This window comes from Oncorhynchus tshawytscha, linkage group LG02, assembly GCF_018296145.1.
Source record: "Oncorhynchus tshawytscha isolate Ot180627B linkage group LG02, Otsh_v2.0, whole genome shotgun sequence".
NCBI classification, from domain to species: Eukaryota; Metazoa; Chordata; class Actinopteri; order Salmoniformes; family Salmonidae; genus Oncorhynchus; species Oncorhynchus tshawytscha.
In genome coordinates this window covers 13,074,935-13,094,613 of record NC_056430.1, presented here as the reverse complement: position 1 = coordinate 13,094,613, position 19,679 = coordinate 13,074,935, and the positions used below count along the sequence as shown (strand labels likewise).

General features: G+C 42.5%; 1 protein-coding gene across 2 annotated transcripts in view; it reads right to left on the bottom strand.

Moving 5' to 3' along the window:
• The window catches only part of LOC112221587 (metabotropic glutamate receptor 4-like), a 210,472-nt gene that overhangs the window by 33,065 nt on the left and 157,728 nt on the right, over positions 1 to 19,679 (bottom strand). For both annotated transcript variants that reach the window (XM_024383740.2, XM_024383748.2), the window contains exons 7-8: positions 6,858 to 6,994; positions 5,006 to 5,941 (exon numbers count right to left, since the gene is read on the bottom strand). In XM_024383740.2, the coding sequence (XP_024239508.2) occupies positions 5,006 to 5,941; positions 6,858 to 6,994 (1,073 nt within the window). The remainder of the gene's footprint in view (positions 1 to 5,005; positions 5,942 to 6,857; positions 6,995 to 19,679) is intronic.

Below are 19,679 nucleotides of genomic sequence, written 5' to 3'. Positions count from 1 at the left end.
ACACGCTCCGTCGGACGAATATCATACCTAAAGCACCAAACTAGCAACTCCCTCATAACTCTCTCCTCCACTTTCCCCATTAACTCCTTCACAGTCTCTGCTTCACTCACCTCCAACACCGGCTCTGGTTCTGGTCTCCTCCTTGGCTCCTCACGATAAACAGGGGGAGTTGGCTCAGGTCTGAACACTGACTCTGCCACACTCTCCCTGAGCCCCCAATACATTTTTGGGGCTGACTCTCGGGCTTCCATCCGCGTCGCCGTGCTGCCTCTTCATACCAGCGCCTTTCCGCTTTCGCCGCCTCCAGTTCTTCTTTGGGGCGGCGATATTCTCCAGGCTGTGTCCAGGGTCATTTTCCGTCCAATATCTCCTCCCACGTCCAGAAGTCCTGTGATCGCTGCTCCTCACGATAAACAGGGAGAGTTGGCTCAGGTTTGAACCCTGACTCTGCCGCACTTTCCCTGAGCCCCCACCCAATACATTTTTGGGGCTGACTCTCGGGTTTCCTTCTGCACCGCCGTGCTTGTCTCTTCGACTCCATTCTCCTATAGCCCTCTTCGCACTGCTCCAGCGAATCCCAGGCGGGCTCCGGCACTCTCTCTGGGTCGAACGCCCACCTGTCTATTTCCTCCCAAGTCGTATACTCTAAACTTCGTAGCTCCTGCTGCCGCTGCCTGTCACCACGCTGCTTGGTCCTGGTGTGGTGGGTGATTCTGTTACGGTTTTCTTCTGTCGAAAGAGAGTCGGACCAAAATGCAGCGTGGTAAGTTAGATACATATTTAATAAATGAATAAACACGAAATACAAAACAACAAACAGAACGTGAAAACCTATACAGCCTATCTGGTGAAATACAAAACACTGAGACAGGAACAATCACCCACGAAACACTCAAAGAATATGGCCGCCTAAATATGGTTCCCAATCAGAGACAACGAGAATCACCTGCCTCTGATTGAGAACCGCCTCAGGCAACCATAGACTTTGCTAGAACACCCCACTAAGCCACAATCCCAAAACCTATGAAAAACCCCCATATATAAACACAACACAAAATAAACCCATGTCACACCCTGGCCTGACCAAATAAATATATAAACACAAAATACTAAGACCAGGGCGTGACAGATTGGCACTGTCGACATATCTATTTATTATGGCCATCAAAAAGATTAGCTATTAAAATCAGACCCAACAATACTATTAAGGGACTAGGAATCCAGTGCTTAAAAATGAAGGTGTCACTTTACGCTGATGATTCATGTTCCTTTAAATCCACAATTTGGATCCCTCCATAGCCTCAGAGGATCTAGATCATTTTCCTAACATCTCTGGATTACATCCAATTTATGATAAGTATACTATATTATTTATTGGAGCACAAAAAATACCACTTGTACGTTACTGTGTAGTTTACCAATAAAATAGTCTGACGGTGTTGTGAACATACTCGGTATCCACTAAGAGCAAAACCAGATGGGATGGTGTATCGCTGCAGAATACTGTGGTGGCCATGCTGGTTAAGTGTGCCTTGAATTCTAAACAAATCACCAACTGTGTCACCAGCAAAGCACCCTCACACCATCACACCTCCTCCTCCATGCTTCATGTAGGGACCACATAATCAGAGATCTGCTGTTCACCTACCCCTGTGTCTCACAAAGACACCACGGTTGGAACCAAAAATCTCAAATTTGGACTCAAATTTGGACTCAAAGGACAGATTTCCACCAGTCTAATGTCCATTGCTCGTGTTTCTTGGCCCAAGCAACTTTCTTCTTCTTGGTGTCCTGTAGTAGTGGTTTCTTTGCAGCAATTCGACCATGAAGACCTGATACATGTAGTCTCCTTTGAACAGTTGATGTTGAGATGTGTCTCTTACTTGAACTCTGTGAAGCATTTATTTAGGCTGCAATTTCTGAGGCTGGGAACTCTAATGAACTTATCCTCTGCAGCAGAGGTACCTCTGGGTCTTCCTTTCCTGTGGCGGTCCTCATGAGAGCCAGTTTCATTATAGTGCTTGATGGTATTTGCGACTGCACTTGAAGAAACTTTTAAAAATCTTGAAATTTTCCGCATTGACTGACCTACATGTCTTAATGTAATAATGGCCTGTCATTTCACTTTGCTTATTTGAGCTGTTCTTGTCATAATATGGCCTTGGTCTTTTACCAAACAGGGCTATCTTCTGTATACGACCCCTACCTTGGCTCAAATGCATGACGAAGGAAAGAAATTCCACAAATTAACTTTTAACAAGGCACACCTGTTAATTGAAATGCATTCCAGGTGACCAACTCATGAAGCTGGCTGAGAGAATGCCAAGAGTGTGCAAAGCTCTCATCAAGGCAAATGGTGGCTACTTTGAAGAATCTCAAATTTAACATATGTTTTGATTTGTTTAACACTCTTTTTGGTCACTACATGATTCCATATGTGTTACTTCCTTCAGCCATCCTAAACCCTTCCCATGTATCTCTGAACACCATTATATATAATGTATAAGCTAGAAGTAGAAGCATAAGTGTTGTTGTCCATTAGTTTACTCAAATTAGGGTGGAAATGTGCATCATTTGTCCTGATCTTGTCCACATTGTGAATGTGCGCACATTTCCATGCTATTAAAATGTGTTTTTTATACGTGTCCGTGTCTCTGGTACCTCCATGTATGCACATTATATGACATATATTCTTTAAAAATAATTTTTAATGATCTATTTTAAGAAACATATTGATGCCATAAGTCAATTGTGCCACTGTCATTGATTTTAGAGTGTGATATAATGATGATTTAAATGGTATTATTGTCCAGATCAGTCTACACTTGTAAGATATCCAGACACAATTCGTGCCTGACTATATCTGGAAGTGGTCAGGCAGATCTAATACATAATATAATATCCCTTGGTAAATTGAATATCCCATGGTAAATGTATTAATTACCCTTTGGATGGTATATCAATACACCCAGTCACCACAAAGTTACAAGTGTCCATCCTAACTGAATTGCAAGAGAATAAGGAAACCGCTCAGGGATTTCACCATGAGACCAACGGTGACTTTAAATAGAGTCTATTAAAACTAGTTAGGGATAGGTGGGACGCAAATGTCTCAACTGGCCAATTGCCAGGGAAAATGCAGAGCGCCAGATTCAAATAAAATACTATAAAATTCAAACTTTCATTAAATCACACATGTAATATACTCAATTAATAAAGCTACACTCATTGTGAATCCAGCAACATATCAGATTTTTAAAATGCTTTTCGGCGAAAGCATAAGAAGCTATTATCTGATAGCCTCAACCCTGCAGGCGCAACCCTGCAGGCGCTACACAAAACGCTGAAATAAAATGTAAAACATGCATTACCTTTGACAAGCTTCTTTTGTTGGCACTCCAATATGTCCCCTAAACATCAGAATTGGTCCTTTTGTTTGATTAATTCCGTCCATATATATCCAAAATGTCCATTTATAAAGCACGTTTGATTCAGAAAAAAACAGCTTACAAAAAACGCAACGTCACTACAAAATATTTCAAAAGTTGCCTATAAACTTTGCCAAAATATTTCAAACTATTTTTGTAATACAACTTTAGGTATTTTTAAACGTTAATAATCAATCCCATTGTAGACGGGGCAATCTATGTTCAATACAGGAATGAAAAATAAAACAGCGCCACTATTCACGTCTTGCGCAACCCAGTTCCTAGTTGGCCTATTTCTTCATTGCACAAAGGAATAACCTCAACGAAATTCCACGGACTGGTGACATCCAGTGGCAGCGGTAGGAACTGAACTGTTCCTAAGAAATATCCCTTGGCAATAACAAGTCAGGGAACAGAGAGAGGCAAAAAAAAGAACAATCTGAACAGTTAGTCCTCGGGGTTTTGCCTGCTACATAAGTTCTGTTATACTCACAGACATGATTAAAACAGTTTTAGAAACTTCAGAATGTTTTCTATCCAAATTTATGAATAATATGCATATCTTATATTCTTGGCATGAGTAGCAGGAAGTTGAAGTTGGGCACGCTATTTATTCAAAAGTTAAAATTCTGCCCCCTAGCCCCATTAACACATCCCTGCATCAATTTAAGTAATATAATTTAAAAAATCCCCATCAAAATCCTCAGTTTAAACTAGAGATATCAGTTTTTTGCATGGGTTGCGTCTCAATCCACCACATCCACCTATCGTCCTTCCGCATCTGCGGTGGAAGGTGGCCGAGCTACAGCAGCGTTTGTCAGACCATGAGACATCCGACAATCGGTCTTCTCAAAAAAACGTCTGTACGGTTTGGACTAGTCTGAATTCGTATTGCTGATGTGCCCATTTCTGTCTGTAGCTTCTGAACCGTTTGCGCTTCAAACTAATATAACCCCACTACGGAAAGGGCAGACTCTCACGAACATGATGGTGTTTTGCTCTACGACCCCCACAAGTGTCACTTGACTCTTCAGAAGGTAACTGATACAAAATAATGGAAGTATAGTGGTCATTTTGTGACACAAATAAGTGATTAAATAGGTGTACAAAAAACTTAAATATTTCCTGAGCTTTCTTATACCTCCTTAAACCTCGAGACTTACAAAAACTTAATTAATTAAGCTCTGCCAGAAAACGCTCATGCATTCCATAGCATAATGCTATTTTCATCCAGCCATGTCCATCTACAGGACACTGACTGACCAACACAGTCCTTCCATGATGAACAAAGGTACAATTGCCTCTCTATAAACAAAGCATTATAAAAAATAAATACGTTTCAACTTGAGAAAGAGAGAGACACGGTCTGTAGAATCATATTTCTGCTAATGCTGTCCTTTTGCATATCAACAACAACAGAAAACGAACAGACCAAGAAAGAAGACAACTCTAAGCTTACCTTCTCTGTGGATTGGAATGTGCCAAAGAAGATGGGGATGAAGGCCAGCCAGCTCTTACCTTCTCTGTGGACTGGGAGGTGCCAAAGAAGATGGGGATGAAGGCCAGCCAGATCTTACCTTCTCTGTGGACTGGGAGGTGCCAAAGAAGATGGGAATGAAGGCCAGCCAGACTATACAGGTGGTGTACATGGTGAAGCCGATGGGCTTGGCCTCGTTGAAGGTCTCCGGCACCCCCCGGGTCTTGATGGCGTACACCGTGCAGGTGACCATGAGCAGCATGCTGTAACCCAGCAGGCAGATCAGTGAAAGGTCAGAGATGTCACATTTGAGCACGCCACGGGCCATGTCCGGATTGGCCGTGCGCTGGTCCTCGTAGTCGATGATGGCCTGAGACGGGTCTACCCCAAACCAGATACACACACCCAGTAGCTGCACCAACGTCAGGCTGAAGGTGATGACCAGCTGGGAGGCTGGGGAGATGAACCTGGGGGCGCTCACCGACATGGATCCCTGCTCGAAGATGCGGTAGATGCGGTTAGTCTTGGTGAGCAGGGCTGCGTAGCTGATGCTCATCCCCAGACCCAGGAAGATCCGTCTGAGGGAGCAGATGCCAACATCAGGGGCAGAAATCATGAGGAAGGTGGTGGCATAGCACATGAAGATACCAGTCAGCAGAACGTAGCTGAGCTCGCGGCCTGACGCCTTGACGATGGGTGTGTCGTTGTAGCGGATGAAGGTGATCACCACGAACAGAGTGGCCATGATGCCCGCTACGGAGATGAGGACAGGGATGATGGCCCATGGGGAGCTCCACTCCAGCTTGACAATGGGGATGGGACGGCAGGCAGTGTGGTTCTCGTTGGGACGCAGGTCAAAGCGACACATCTTGCAGCTGTAGGTGTCTGACTGGTACTGGTAGCCGTTGCAGCGCTCGCAGTGCCAGCAGCAAGGGATGCCCTTCACTATCTTCTTGCGCTCTCCGGCCTGGCAGGGGTGGCTGCAGATGGAGTAAGGGATCTGATGACCTCCACCTGGCCAGTGCATTGCTCGGATCTGGGGGGGGTGGAGAGGAGATGAGATGAGGGGTACAGTCAAACACTTCACAAATAACTAACACTGTAACCCATAAACAGTCTCTTCTTGCATAATAGCAATTACCACTGGCATACAGTTAGTTTTCAGGCTTCTTTCTCCTCTCCATTAAAAAGTATATTACACATAATCACTATTTGTCTTATTGAAAAGATATATTTAGTGTTATGTTATTAACTTTTTTTTGCCATCAATGTTGGTTGTTAAATTCATAGGCGGAAAACGCATCCCCAAATGTGTATTTAATTAACAGCTATAAGAATCCTATTAAACTAAAAGCTCCTTTGGAAAGAGAATTGGCGCACACCACAGGACTAGCATTTACACCACATTTACAACAACATTCACTGTCTTCCACCATTCACACAGCGTTGAGGTACAGACCCAGGTCGACTCCATGGAAACACATTTATTTTTTCTTTCAATCTTTCTTCGCCCGAGGCCATCTCTTCATATTCTATTCAAACATTATTTGCAGGGCCAGCTTCATGTAATTCATTGTTATAGATTTGTAAGCTCCTGTGTCCACAACTCCACCATATTGTTTCACCAAGACAGTGGATGGTATCTTTTTAAGGTCTTATTGTTTTCTTTTCATCCCAGTCACTTGTTGTTAATCATTAAAGCACCCTCTGGATGTTTGCACCATTGAAGACATGTGCACAAAGCCGTAGCTAATGGTTAAGGAGGAATTACTGAGCAAAGGAAGCACTAAAGTAGAACCAACAGATGACAACATTCCATCAAAGTTTCTTTGGGAGGAGAACCACAGACACCAAATGGTGAAACAGGTAAAGGTCATTTGGAGGGCATAAGTCTGATAATATAACTAAAGTACTCTATCTGCATATTAAATATATAAAAAATAAATGCTTACGTTCAGATAGAGCTGTTCGGTCCAGTGGCCGATGATTTTGTACTCAGCTGTTCTGTTTCTGATCTGGTACTGATAAATCTCATAGCGACCAGGGGCATCGCCATTCTCATTGAAGAGCACTGGGTTGCCAGCTATTCCTGAAGGACAGAGGAGAGAGAGAGTGAAAGCATTTGTTTGAATTGTAATATATATATACATATATATATACATATACATATATATATATATACATATACATATACATACATATACATATATATACACAAGTACCAGTCAAAAGTTTGGACACAATAATTCAAGGGTTTTTCTTTATTTTTACTATTTTCTACATTGTAGAATAATATTGAAGACATCACAACTATGAAATAACAAATATGGAATCATGTAGTAACCCAAAAACTGTTAAACAAATAAAAAATATATATATATTTGAGATTCTTCAAAGTAGCCACACTTTGTCTTGATGACAGCTTTGCACACTCATGGCATTCTATCAACCAGCTTCACCTGGAATGCTTTTCCAAATGTCTTGAAGGAGTTCCCACTTATGCTGGGTACTTGTTGGCTCCTTTTCCTTCACTCTGTGGTTCAACTCATCCCAAACCCTCTCAACTGATTGTGGATACCAAGTCGTCTGATGCAGCACACCATCACTCTCCTTCTTGGTCAAATAGCCCTTAATCAGCCTGGTGGTGGGTCATTGTCCTGTTGGAAAACAAATGATTGTCCCACTAAGTGCAAACCAGATGGGATGGTGTATCACTACAGAATACTGTGGTAGCCATGCTGGTTAAGTGTGCTTTGAATTCTAAACAAATCACAGACAGTGTCACCAGCAAAGCAACCCACACCAACACACCTCCTCCTCCATGCTTCACGGTGGGAACCACACATGCAGAGATCATCCGTTCACCTAGTTTGTGTCTCACAAAGACACGGCGGTTGGAACCAAAATGCGCAAATTTGGACACATGAGACCAAAGGACAGATTCCCACTGGTCTAATGCCCATTGCTCGTGTTTCTTGGCACAAGCAAGTCTCTTCTTATTATTGGTGTCCTGTAGTAGTGGTTTCTTTGCAGAAATTCAACCATGAAGGCCTGATTCACGCAGTCTCCTCTGAACTGTTGACTTTGAGATGTGTCTCTTACTTGAACTCTGTGAAGCATTTATTTGGGCTGCAATTTCTGAGGCTGGTAACTCTAATGAACTTGTCCTCTGCAGCAAAGGTAACTCTGGGTCTTCCTTTCCTGTGGCGGTCCTCATGAGAGCCAAATTCATCATAGTGCTTGATGGTTTTTGCAACTGCACTTGAAGAAACTTTAAAAATTTTTGAAATTTTCTGGAATGACTGACCTTCATGTTTTAAAGCATTTCTTTAAAGCATCATTTCTCTTTGCCTTTTTGAGCTGCTCTTACCATAATATGGACTTCTACCTCACAACACAACCCTTTTGCTCAACCTCATTAAGAAGGAAAGAAATTCCACAATTTAACTTTTAACAAGGCACACCTATTAATTGAAATGGATTCAATGTGACTACCTCATGAAGCTGGTTGAGAGAATGCCAAGAGTGTGCAAAGCTGTCATCACAGCAAAGGGTGGCTACTTTGAAGAATCTCAAATATATTTTGATTTGTTTAACACTTTTTTTTAAAAGACCCCTACTGTATGCATATATATATATATATATACAAAAAAGTCAAAGCAGAATATGCAAATGTAGGCGGGTAACCAAAATAAATATGAAAATTCAACTTCTCTATTCAAGAAAGTTTGAAATGTAACTTGTGGGGTGAGGAGAGAATAAGTGGCATATGCTGATTGTATATTCTCTCTCTGGTCTGTTCTGTCTAGGGGTTTCTGCCTAGTCAAATCATCTCTTCAGTCATCTATTAAAATGTTTTCTTCCATTCTCTAAGTGAGAACTGTGGGTGGGGGGATTTTGGGAAACAGCTTTTGTGAGAATAATGTCAAACTACAATGTGTTACTGTGTAGTGTTATCGCACACTGAAATTCTTTGTTAATGTTTTCCCCAATATGTTTTGCCATTCGAGCTATAGTAATGGTATGTCACATGACTTAGAAGCCAAATGTCAGCAGATTCTCACCATCAACAAAACAGTCCCCACTACACAACAAACAATACACAACGACATATTTTCCTGAGATTCTCCTTTGTGATATTATAAATTATTTAAACAACAACATTTACTTCTCAAAGAAGCATCTTTGAATATATTAAGTATAGCATCACTGCTCTCTGCTGAGGATGCAAAGAGTACATCCCTATCGACTTCCACTTCAAAACTCAAGTTTGAACATGCAGCAGTACACAGCCATCCACTGATGGAAGGCGTAAGGCGCTGGCATTTCCCTTTTCATGCCTGGCTTATCAACAAGTCTCCCCAAGCACAATGGGTGTCCCATCTTACAAACAAGGGGGAAAGCGTGGATGATCTCGGCGGTTCGGATTTCTGCTGAAGAGTATGCTTTTTCCTTCTCTTTGTTTAGCGTCAGGCGGAAGACGTACGCAGCAGCCTAATCCACATCTCGATGAGCCAGCCCCTCTGGATTAAGGATTTACTGTGTGCTCAGCCGTGCCTCAGCGACAATGCAGCCCCACATCTCACAGCAAAAGAAGCAGATGAGAGGGATTACAGCAGATGTTATTTATGAAGGAGATATGTTTAAAAAGCACTCTCCATGAGTGTAATCATTTGTATCATTTGTATCTGGGATTATAAATCATAGTATTTTTCCATTACAATTATTTTTTACAAAAAGACATAGCTTTCCCACTGGCTCAGTTGGAGCTGTGTATTAGGGTGTGTTAAGGATTTGAGGCCGTAGCCCATCGCATGGCACTGGCACCATGCTGTCACTGTGAAAGGAAAATGGATCCTGACTGCCACATTGGACCTTTCAGACACTAATGTGGCACCACAGCCTGCCACTGCAGATCTAATTACATTTAACAGTTTACGGTCTTTTGGTCATGCTTGCTGCTCCAATCTGAGGTTGGCCCAGAGATTATTGGCATCTCTTAACCAGGCTGTTCTCTAGATGGACTGTATGTTCATGGCATGCCTTCTGGCATGCATGTCCTCATATATGTATGAGTTTTAGCCAATTTCTCAGACTATTGTTGTCATGCAGGCATGCCGTTGCAATACTGTCTTGTCATACATGGCATGACAACGATAGTAAGAGAAGCTGGTTGAAGATCACGCAGATTTAGGGACATGCTATAGTACAGGCTATATTACAGACTACAGTACATGCTACAGTACAGGCTACAGTACAAGCTACAGTACAGGCCACAGTACAGGCCACAGTGCAGGCTACAGTACAGGCTACAGTACAGGCCACAGTACAGGCCACAGTACAGGCCACAGTACAGGCCACAGTACAGGCCACAGTACAGGCCACAGTACAGGCCACAGTACAGGCCACAGTACAGGCTACAGTACAGGTCTGCAGATGCATGTCAGAAACATTACAGTCCAGACTTAAGGCTCAGACAAATGTTTGTGCATTGTATGTTACTTTTTAGTACCATTGTTCTCCAGAGCTACATTTAAAAGGCTTTTGGTTTGACATTATGGCTAGGGAGTAAAGTTTTTCCTGGTTAAGTTATGTAGTAAGGAAAACTCGGAGTACTAATGGAAACTGAGTATCCGAAAGGTGTATCCTCACAGCAGACTGACATAGTGATAGTGAACCACTTTAGAGTATACCATACCAGAGCCTAAACTGAGGGCATTGTATGATACCATAAGCAAAAATCTATATATCCTCTTGCAGTCACCACAGCAAAACCCTGAAGACTTGAAATTAGCTAAATATTTTCATAACTTTTATTCAGAAGTTTCCTGAAGCATATTTTCGACTACAGAAACAAGGTCCTGAGAGCAATCTTCAAAATTGCAGCCATTTTGCAGTCCTGAAAATGAAATTGAATGCACTCTCGGCGCATTGTTTAGTTTCTCTTTATGCAGTCCATTGTCCTTGGAGTCATTTCCTATTCAGGAGCCGAGCTGAGCCGTCTAACAGTTGCCACACTCACACTTCCATGCACTTAGCCTACAGACTCACTCACCCTCCAAGTGTGATATTATCTGAAGAGAAGTTCAGCAATGAATGAGCAGGGCATTTTTCCTGCTATTTTATGGTTGATTTGTCTCTCGTGATTCAACCTCTCATTATTTTTTACAATCAAGAAACATGAATAGTATGTGATTGGACTGAATACGAAAGTTGAGTCTCTCTCTGGAGAGCTCAGATAGACACGATAAGCTGATTAAACTTGATAGAGGTACAGTTTGTGAATCTTGTGTGATTTTAATGTTCACAACGGCGCAAAAAAATAAATGCTGTATTGTCATGTACACCGGATAGGTGAAATATGTTGTTTTACAGGGTCAGCCATAGTAGTATGGCACCGCTGGAGCAAATTAGGGTTAAATGCCTTGCTCGAGGGCAAACCTACACATTTTTACCTTGATAGCTCGGGTTTTCGAACTAGAGAACTTTAGGTTACTGGCCCAAAGCTCTAACCGCTAGGTTACCTGCCACCTGCAATTTAAGAAAAAGTTACGATTATTTCAACAGAGGATTCGTGGACCGAAGGAAAAAAAATGTTCCGTCACGGTCTCTGTTTTCTTAATGTTTCACACCAGCACTGCCATGTACTCTATAGTGTGTTCAGTGTTAAATGACACTATTCTGTTGGCATGTGATTGAGGAAAGAGAAGGCTGATACACATTCATCATCCTAGCATAACAATTATCCTCAACAATCGCTACTCATCATCCTAACATAACAATTATCCTCAACAATCACAACTCATCATCCTAGCATAACAATTATCCTCAACAATCACAACTCATCATCCTAGCATAACAAGTATCCTCAACAATCACTCTCTATTTGCCACATTTTCAAACCCATTACGAATTCTCTAACCAAGTAGGGCACAGTTTAACATTGCAGTCCAAGAGCCAGCTATATCCACAGAGGGATAGACTGTATGGATTATGAAGAAACTAGACAGATCCACAGGAATCATGCGGTGACACAAGTTATCTGAACAAGGATGATGAGCATCATTTTTAAGACCCATTGACATTAGATAAAGGTCATTATGATTGACAACAACAACAAAAAACATTATTTCGGTGAACGAGTTCATTAGAAAGTGCATGGATGATGCCGTTCCCATAGCAACGATTAAAACATTCCCAAACCAGAAACCGTGGATTGATGGCAGCATTCGAGTGAAACTGAAAGTGTGAACCACTGCTTTTAACCAAGGAAAGGTGACCAGAAACATGACTGAATACAGACCGAATACAAACAGTGTAGCTATTCCGTCCGCAAGGCAATCAAACAAGCTAAGTGTCAGTATAGAGACAAAGTAGAGTCCCAATTCAACGACACAAGAGGTATGTGGCAGGGTCTACAGTCAATCACGGATTACAAAAAGAAAACCAGACCCATCTCGGACCAGAATGTCTTGCTCTCAGGCAGACTAAATAACTGTTTTGCCCGCTTTGAGGACAATACAGTGCCACTGACACGGCCCCGCAAACAAAACCTGCGGACTCTCCTTCACTGCAGCCGATGTGAGTAAAACATTTAAACGTGTTAACCCTCGCAAGGCTGCAGGCCCAGACGGCATCCCCAGCCGCGCCCTCAGAGCATGCGCAGACCAGCTGGCTGGTGTGTTTACGGACATATTCAATCAATCCTTATCCCAGTCTGCTGTTCCCACATGCTTCAAGAGGGCCACCATTGTCCCTGTTCCCAAGAAAGCTAAGGTAACTGAGCTAAACGACTACCGCCCCGTAGCACTCACTTCCGTCATCATGAAGTGCTTTGAGAGACTAGTCAAGGACCATATCACCTCCACCCTACCTGACACCCTAGACCCACTCCAATTTGCTTACCGCACAAATGGGTCCACAGACAATGCAATCTCAACCACACTGTACACTGCCCTAACCCATCTGGACAAGAGGAATACCTATGTGAGAATGCTGTTCATCAACTACATCTCAGCATTTAACACCGTAGTACCCTCCAAACTCGTCATCAAGCTTGAGACCCTAGGACTCGAAAACCCCCCTGCGCAACTGGGTACTGGACTTCCTGACGGGCCGCCCCCAAGTGGTGAGGGTAGGTAACAACATCTCCACCCCGCTGATCCTCTACACTGGGGCCCCACAAGGGTGCGTTCTGAGCCCTCTCCTGTACTCCCTGTTCACCCACGACTGCGTGGCCATGCACGCCTCCAACTCAATCATCAGGTTTGCGGACGACACTACAGTGGTACAGGGAGGAGGTGAGGTTCCTCGGAGTGTGGTGTCAGGAAAACAACCTCACACTCAACGTCAAAAAAACAAAGGAGATGATTGTGGACTTCAGGAAACAGCAGAGGGAGAACCTCCCTATCCACATCGATGGGACAGTAGTGGAGAGGGTAGTAAGTTTTAAGTTCCTCGGCATACACATCACGGACAAACTGAATTGGTCCACCCACACAGACAGCATCGTGAAGAAGGCGCAGCAGCGCCTCTTCAACCTCAGGAGGCTGAAGAAATTTGGCTTGTCACCAAAAGCACTCACAAACTTCTACAGATGCACAATCGAGAGCATCCTGTCGGGCTGTATCACCGCCTTGTACGGCAACTGCTCCGCCCACAACCGTAAGGCTCTCCAGAGGGTAGTGAGGTATGCACAACGCATCACCGGGGGCAAACTACCTGCCCTCCAGGACACCTACACCACCCGTTGTCACAGGAAGGCCATAAAGATCAAGGACAACAACCACCCGAGCCACTGCCTGTTCACCCCGCTATCATCCAGAAGGTGAAGTCAGTACAGGTGCATTAAAGCAGGGACCGAGAGACTGAAAAACAGCTTCTATCTCAAGGCCATCAGACTGTTAAACAGCCACCACTAACATTGAGTGGCTGCTGCCAACACGGACTCAACTCCAGCCACTTTAATAATGGGAATTGATGGAAATTTATGTAAAATATATCACTAGCCACTTTAATTAAACAATGCTACTTCATATAATGTTTACATACCCTACATTACTCATCTCATATGTATATGTATTTACCTCCCCCTAATATCATCTACTACATCTTTATGTAATACATGTATCACTAGCCACTTTAAACTATGCCACTTTTCTTTACATACCCTACATTACTTCTCATATGTATATACTGTACTCGATACCATCTACTGCATCTTGCCTATGCCGTTCTGTACCATCACTCATTCATATATCTTTACGTACATATTCTTTTTCCCTTTACACTTGTGTGTATAAGGTAGTAGTTTTGGAATTGTTAGGTTAGATTACTCGTTGGTTATTACTGCATTGTCGGAACTAGAAGCACAAGCATTTCGCTACACTCACATTAACATCTGCTAACCGTGTGTATGTGACAAATACATTTGTTTTGATTTGATTTTAAACTGGATGCTGATTGGCTGACAGCTGTAGTATATCAGACCATATACCACAGGTATGACCAAACATTTATTTGTATTTCTCTAATTACATTCGTAACCAGTTTATAATAGCAATAAGGCACCTCGGATGTTTGTTGTATATGGCCAATATACCATGGCTAAGGGCTGGGTCCAGGCAATCTATGTTTTGTCATGCTTAAAAATAGCCCTTTGCCGTGATATATTGGCCATATACAACACCTCGTCGGGCCTCAATGCTTAAGTATATTCCATTCTATATTCCATTCCATTTTCAATATCTAGATAGAAAATACATTTCAGTAGATAAAGAGGCATCATTGGTGCAGCCATGTATTTACAGACTATTGGCGCTATTCCACCTCAGTTCTCTAGGTGTGTTTTGTCCAGCTGTCCATTTCAACTAGTTGTAAGTAACAGCATGCTGAGGCTGCCTGGTCAAGGCCTGTGTTGAGGGTGAGCGATTAGGCTTGTCATGTGGCACACATTGCATGTCTAAATGGGGCCTATCTGTGTCAGGGGCCTAATGAGGGCCCTTAGTGGACTCCGTTGGCACATACGCACACACACATATGCCCACAAACATGCCCGTACACACACATGCGCACACACACACACACAGACACACACACACGACTACATTACAGTGATGGAGCGATCATGCAGTACATTGTAACTCAGGCTTATTCGCTCCACTGAAACACTACTCTTGAGATGACTGAAAGTCAGGCCTATTTGTTCTACTGAAACACTACTCTTGAGATGACTGAAACTCAGGCCTGTTCGCTCCACTGAATGCTTTTTCGAGTTAATGGATTATCAGAAATGTTCAATATGTGAAATGGGAAATAAAGAGAGGAAGAAAATGGACATAGTGTTGTGAGGATCACTAAAGGATTTCCCTGGGAATAGTCATAAAAAAGGAAAGAGAGAAGACCACACAGAGATGCAGCGAGGGCCTCCAAGGGCCCAACAGAACAGATACAGTATAATGGTGATGCTCCATCTTGTCGGCCATGACAGACAAGGCCAACACTTCCCCCCTGGCAGAGACCGGAGAGGATATGATGTGGTATGAGACTTCTCCTCCGGTTGTTTACATTGCAGATTTACTCTCTCAATTCAATACAATTTCAATTTAAGGGGCTTTATTGGCATTGGAAACATATGTTTACTTTTCCAAAGAAAGTGAAATAGATAATAAACATGAATGAAATGTACAGTAAACATTACACTCAAAAGTTTGAAAAAAATTAAGACATTTCAAATGTCATATTATTTCTATATACAGTGTTCTAATGATGTGCAAATAGTTAAAGTACAAAAGGGAAAATAAATAAACATAATTAAAGGTTGTATTTACAATAGTGTTCACTGGTTGCCCTTTTCTTGTGGCAACAGGTCACAATCTTGCTGCTGTGATTGTACACTGTGGTATTTCACCCAATAGATATGGGATTTTATCAAAATTGGATTTGTTTTCAAATTCTTTGTGGGTCTGTGTATTCTGAGAGAAATATGTGTCTCTAATATGGTAATACATTTGCCAGGTGGTTAGGAAATGCAGCTCATCTTCCACCTCATCTTGTGGGCAGTGTGCACATAGCCCATCTTCTCTTGAGATCCTGGTCTGCATTCAGCAGCCTTTCTCAATAGCAAGGCTATGCTCACTGAGTCTGTACATAGTCAAAGATTTCCTTAATTTTGGGTCAGTCACAGTGGCCAGGTATTCTGCTCTGTTTTCTTGTAAATTCTTTCCAATGTGTCAAGTAATTATCTTTTTGTTTTCTCAAGATTTGGTTGGGTCTAATTGTGTTGCTGTCCTGAGGCTCTGTAGTGTCTGTCTGTTTTTGTGAACAGAGCCCAAGGACCAGCTTGCTTAGGGGGCTCTTCTCCAGGTTAATTTCTCTGTAGGTGATGACTTTGTTATGGAAGATTTGAGAATCACTTCCCTTTAGGTGGTTGTAGAATTTAATAGCTCTTTTCTGGATTTTGATCATTAGCGGGTATTGGCCTAATTCTGCTCTGTATGCATTATTTGGTGTTTTACAACGTACACAGAGGATATTTTTGCATAATTCTGAATGCAGAGTCTCAATTTGTTGTTTGGCCCATTTTGTGAATTATTGGTTGGTGAGCAGACCCCGCCCTCACAACCATAAAGGGCAATGGGTTCTAATAACTATTCAAGTATTTTTAGACAGATCCCTAATTGGTATGTCAAATTTTATGTTCCTTTGTATGGCAGAGAAGGCCCTTCTTGCCTTGTCTCTCAGATCGTTCACAGCTTTGTTGACGTTACCTGTGGCGCTGATGTTTAGGCCGAGGTATGTATTGTTTTTTGCTTGCTCTACGGCAATGGTATCTAGATGGAATTTGTATTCATGTTTCTGGCAACTAGACCTGTTTTGGAACACCATTATTTTGTCTTACTGAGATTTAATGTCAGAGCCCATGACTGACGTAATCTGTGCAGAAGATCTAGGTGCGCTGTAGACTCTCCTTAGTTGTGGAAGGAAGCACCAGATCATCAGCAAACAGTAGACATTTGACTTCAGATTCTAGTGGGGTGAGGCCGGGTGTTGCAGACTGTTTAAGTCCCCTCGTCAATTCGTTGATATAAACTCAGGAAAAAAAGAAACGTCCCTTTTTCAGGACCGTGTCTTTCAAAGAGAATTTGTAAAAATCCAAATAACTTCACAGATCTTCATTGTGAAGGTTTTAAACACTGTTTCCATGCTTGTTCAATGAACCATAGATAATTAATGAACATGCACCTGTGGAAAGGTCGTTAAGACACTAACAGCTTACAGACAATTAAGGTCACAGTTATGAAAACTTAGGACAATGAAGAGGCCTTTCTACTGACTCTGAAAAACACCAAAAGGAAGATGCTCAGGGTCCCTGCTCATCTGCATGAACATGCCTTAGGCATGCTGCAAGGAGCCATGAGGGCTGCAAATGTGGCCATGTCAATAAATTGCAATGTCCGTACTGTGAGACGCCAAAGACAGAGCTACAGGGAGACAGGACAGACAGCTGATCGTCCTCGCAGTGGCAGACCACATGTAACAACACCTGAACAGGATTGGTACATCCTAACATCACACCTGTGGGACAAGTACAGGATGGCAACAACAACTGCCAGAGTTACACCAGGAATGCACAATCCCTCCCTCAGTGCTCAGACTGTCCGCAATAAGCTGAGAGAGGCTGGACTGAGGGCAAACCCACCGTTGTTGGACCAGACAGGACTGGCAAAAAGTGCTCTTCATGGTCTGGGTCATCGGACTGAGCTTGTTGTCATTGCAGGCAATCTCAACGCTATGCATTACAGGGAAGACATCCTCCTTCCTCATGTGGTACCCTTCCTGCAGGCTCATCCTGACATGACCCTCTAGCATGACAATGCCACCAGCCATACTGCTCGTTCTGTGCATGATTTCCTGCAAGACAGGAATGTCAGGGTTCTGCCATGACCAGAGTCAGGATCTCAATTCCATTGAGCACGTCTGGGACTTGTTGTATTGGAGGGTGAGCGCTAGGGCCATTCCCCCCAGAAATGTACTTGCAGGTGCCTTGGTGGAAGAGTGGGGTAACATCTCACAGAAAAAAAAACAGGCAAATCTGGTGCAGTCCATTAGGGGGAGATGCACTGCAGTACGTAATGCTGCTGGTGGCCACAGATGTTGAATCTGGTTATGTTCATACAAATATTTACACATGTTAAGTTTGCTGAAAATAAACGCAGTTGACAGTGAGAGGATGTTTCTTTTTTTTGCTGAATTTATATGTTGAAGAGGCTGCATCCCTATCATCCCTTAAGCTGCATCCCTATCTCCCTCTGGCCCTGTGGAAAGAAGTGTGTTTTTACCAATTTTAACCACACACTTGCTGTTTGTGTACAAGGATTTTAAAATGTTGTATGTTTCTCCTCCAACACCATTTTCCATCAATTTGTATAGCAGACCCTCATGGCATATTGAGTCAAAAGCTTTTTTTAAAATCAACAAAGCATGAGACTTTGCCTTTGTTTTGGTTTGCTTTTTGTCAATTAGGGTGTGCAGGGTGAATATGTGGTCTGTCATACAGTAATTTGGTAAAAAGCCAATTTGACATTTGCTCAGTACATTTGCTGAGGAATTGTACGAGCCTGCTGTTAATGATAATGCAGAGGATTTTCCTAAGGTTGCTGTTGAAGAATATCCCACGGTAGTTATTGGGGTCAAATTTGTCTCCACTTTTGTGGATTGGGGAATATGTCAGATGTTAAAGAGTTTAAATATAGCCAATTGGAATTTGTGGTCTGAATATTTTATCATTTCATTTAGGATACCATCAACCCTACATGCCTTTGTGGGTTGGAGGGTCTGTATTTTGTCCTGTAGTTCATTCAATGGAATTGAAGAATCCAGTGGGGTCTGGTAGTCTTTAATAGTTGATTCTCAGATTTGTATTTGATCATGTATATGTTTTTGCTGTTTGTTCTTTGTTACAGAGCCAAAAACATTGGAGAAGTGGTGTATCCATACATCTTCATTTTGAGTAGATAACTCTTCGTGTTGCTGTTTGTTTAGAGTTTCCCAGAAGTGGTTAGATTATATGGATTCTTGACAGATTTATGACTTCTTTTTCCCTAGTGTATTTCTGTATTGTTTTAAGGTTTTTGGTTGGATAGGTTTCAAAATAAATTATTAGGTTTTTGCATTCTTCATCAAACCATTTGCCATTGTTGTTAATTTTCTTAACTTGTCTGCTTGAACGTTTTAGATTTGCTAGGGAATCTGAGAGGTCAGGTTTATGTTTACTACTGCCGAGTTTACACTTTCAAAATCACAGTAAAACCTTTTGTCCAGGAAATTGTCTAGAAGGGACTGAATTTGTTTTTGCCTAATTGTTTTTTGGTAGATTTCCACACCCTTTTCCTTCCATCTATAGCATTTCTTAAAATGATTCCATTCCTTTAGCTTGGATCACTCATCATTGAGCACAGCTCTGTTCAAGAAGAGTGTGATTTGTTGTGATCTGATAGGGGTGTCAGTGGACTGACTGTGAACACTCTGAGAGATCGGGGTTGAGGTCAGTGATAAAGTAGTCTACAGTACAACTGCCAGGAGATGAGCTATAGGTGTACCTACCATAGGTGTCCACTCGAAGCCTACCATTGACTATGTACATACCCAGCGCCAGACAGAGCTGCAGGAGCTGTGACCCGTTTTTTGTTGTCGTAGTTGTGTCTAGGGGGGCATATGGGGGAGGGAATGCTGTCACCTCCAGGTATGTGTTTGTTCCCCTGTGTGCTGAGGGT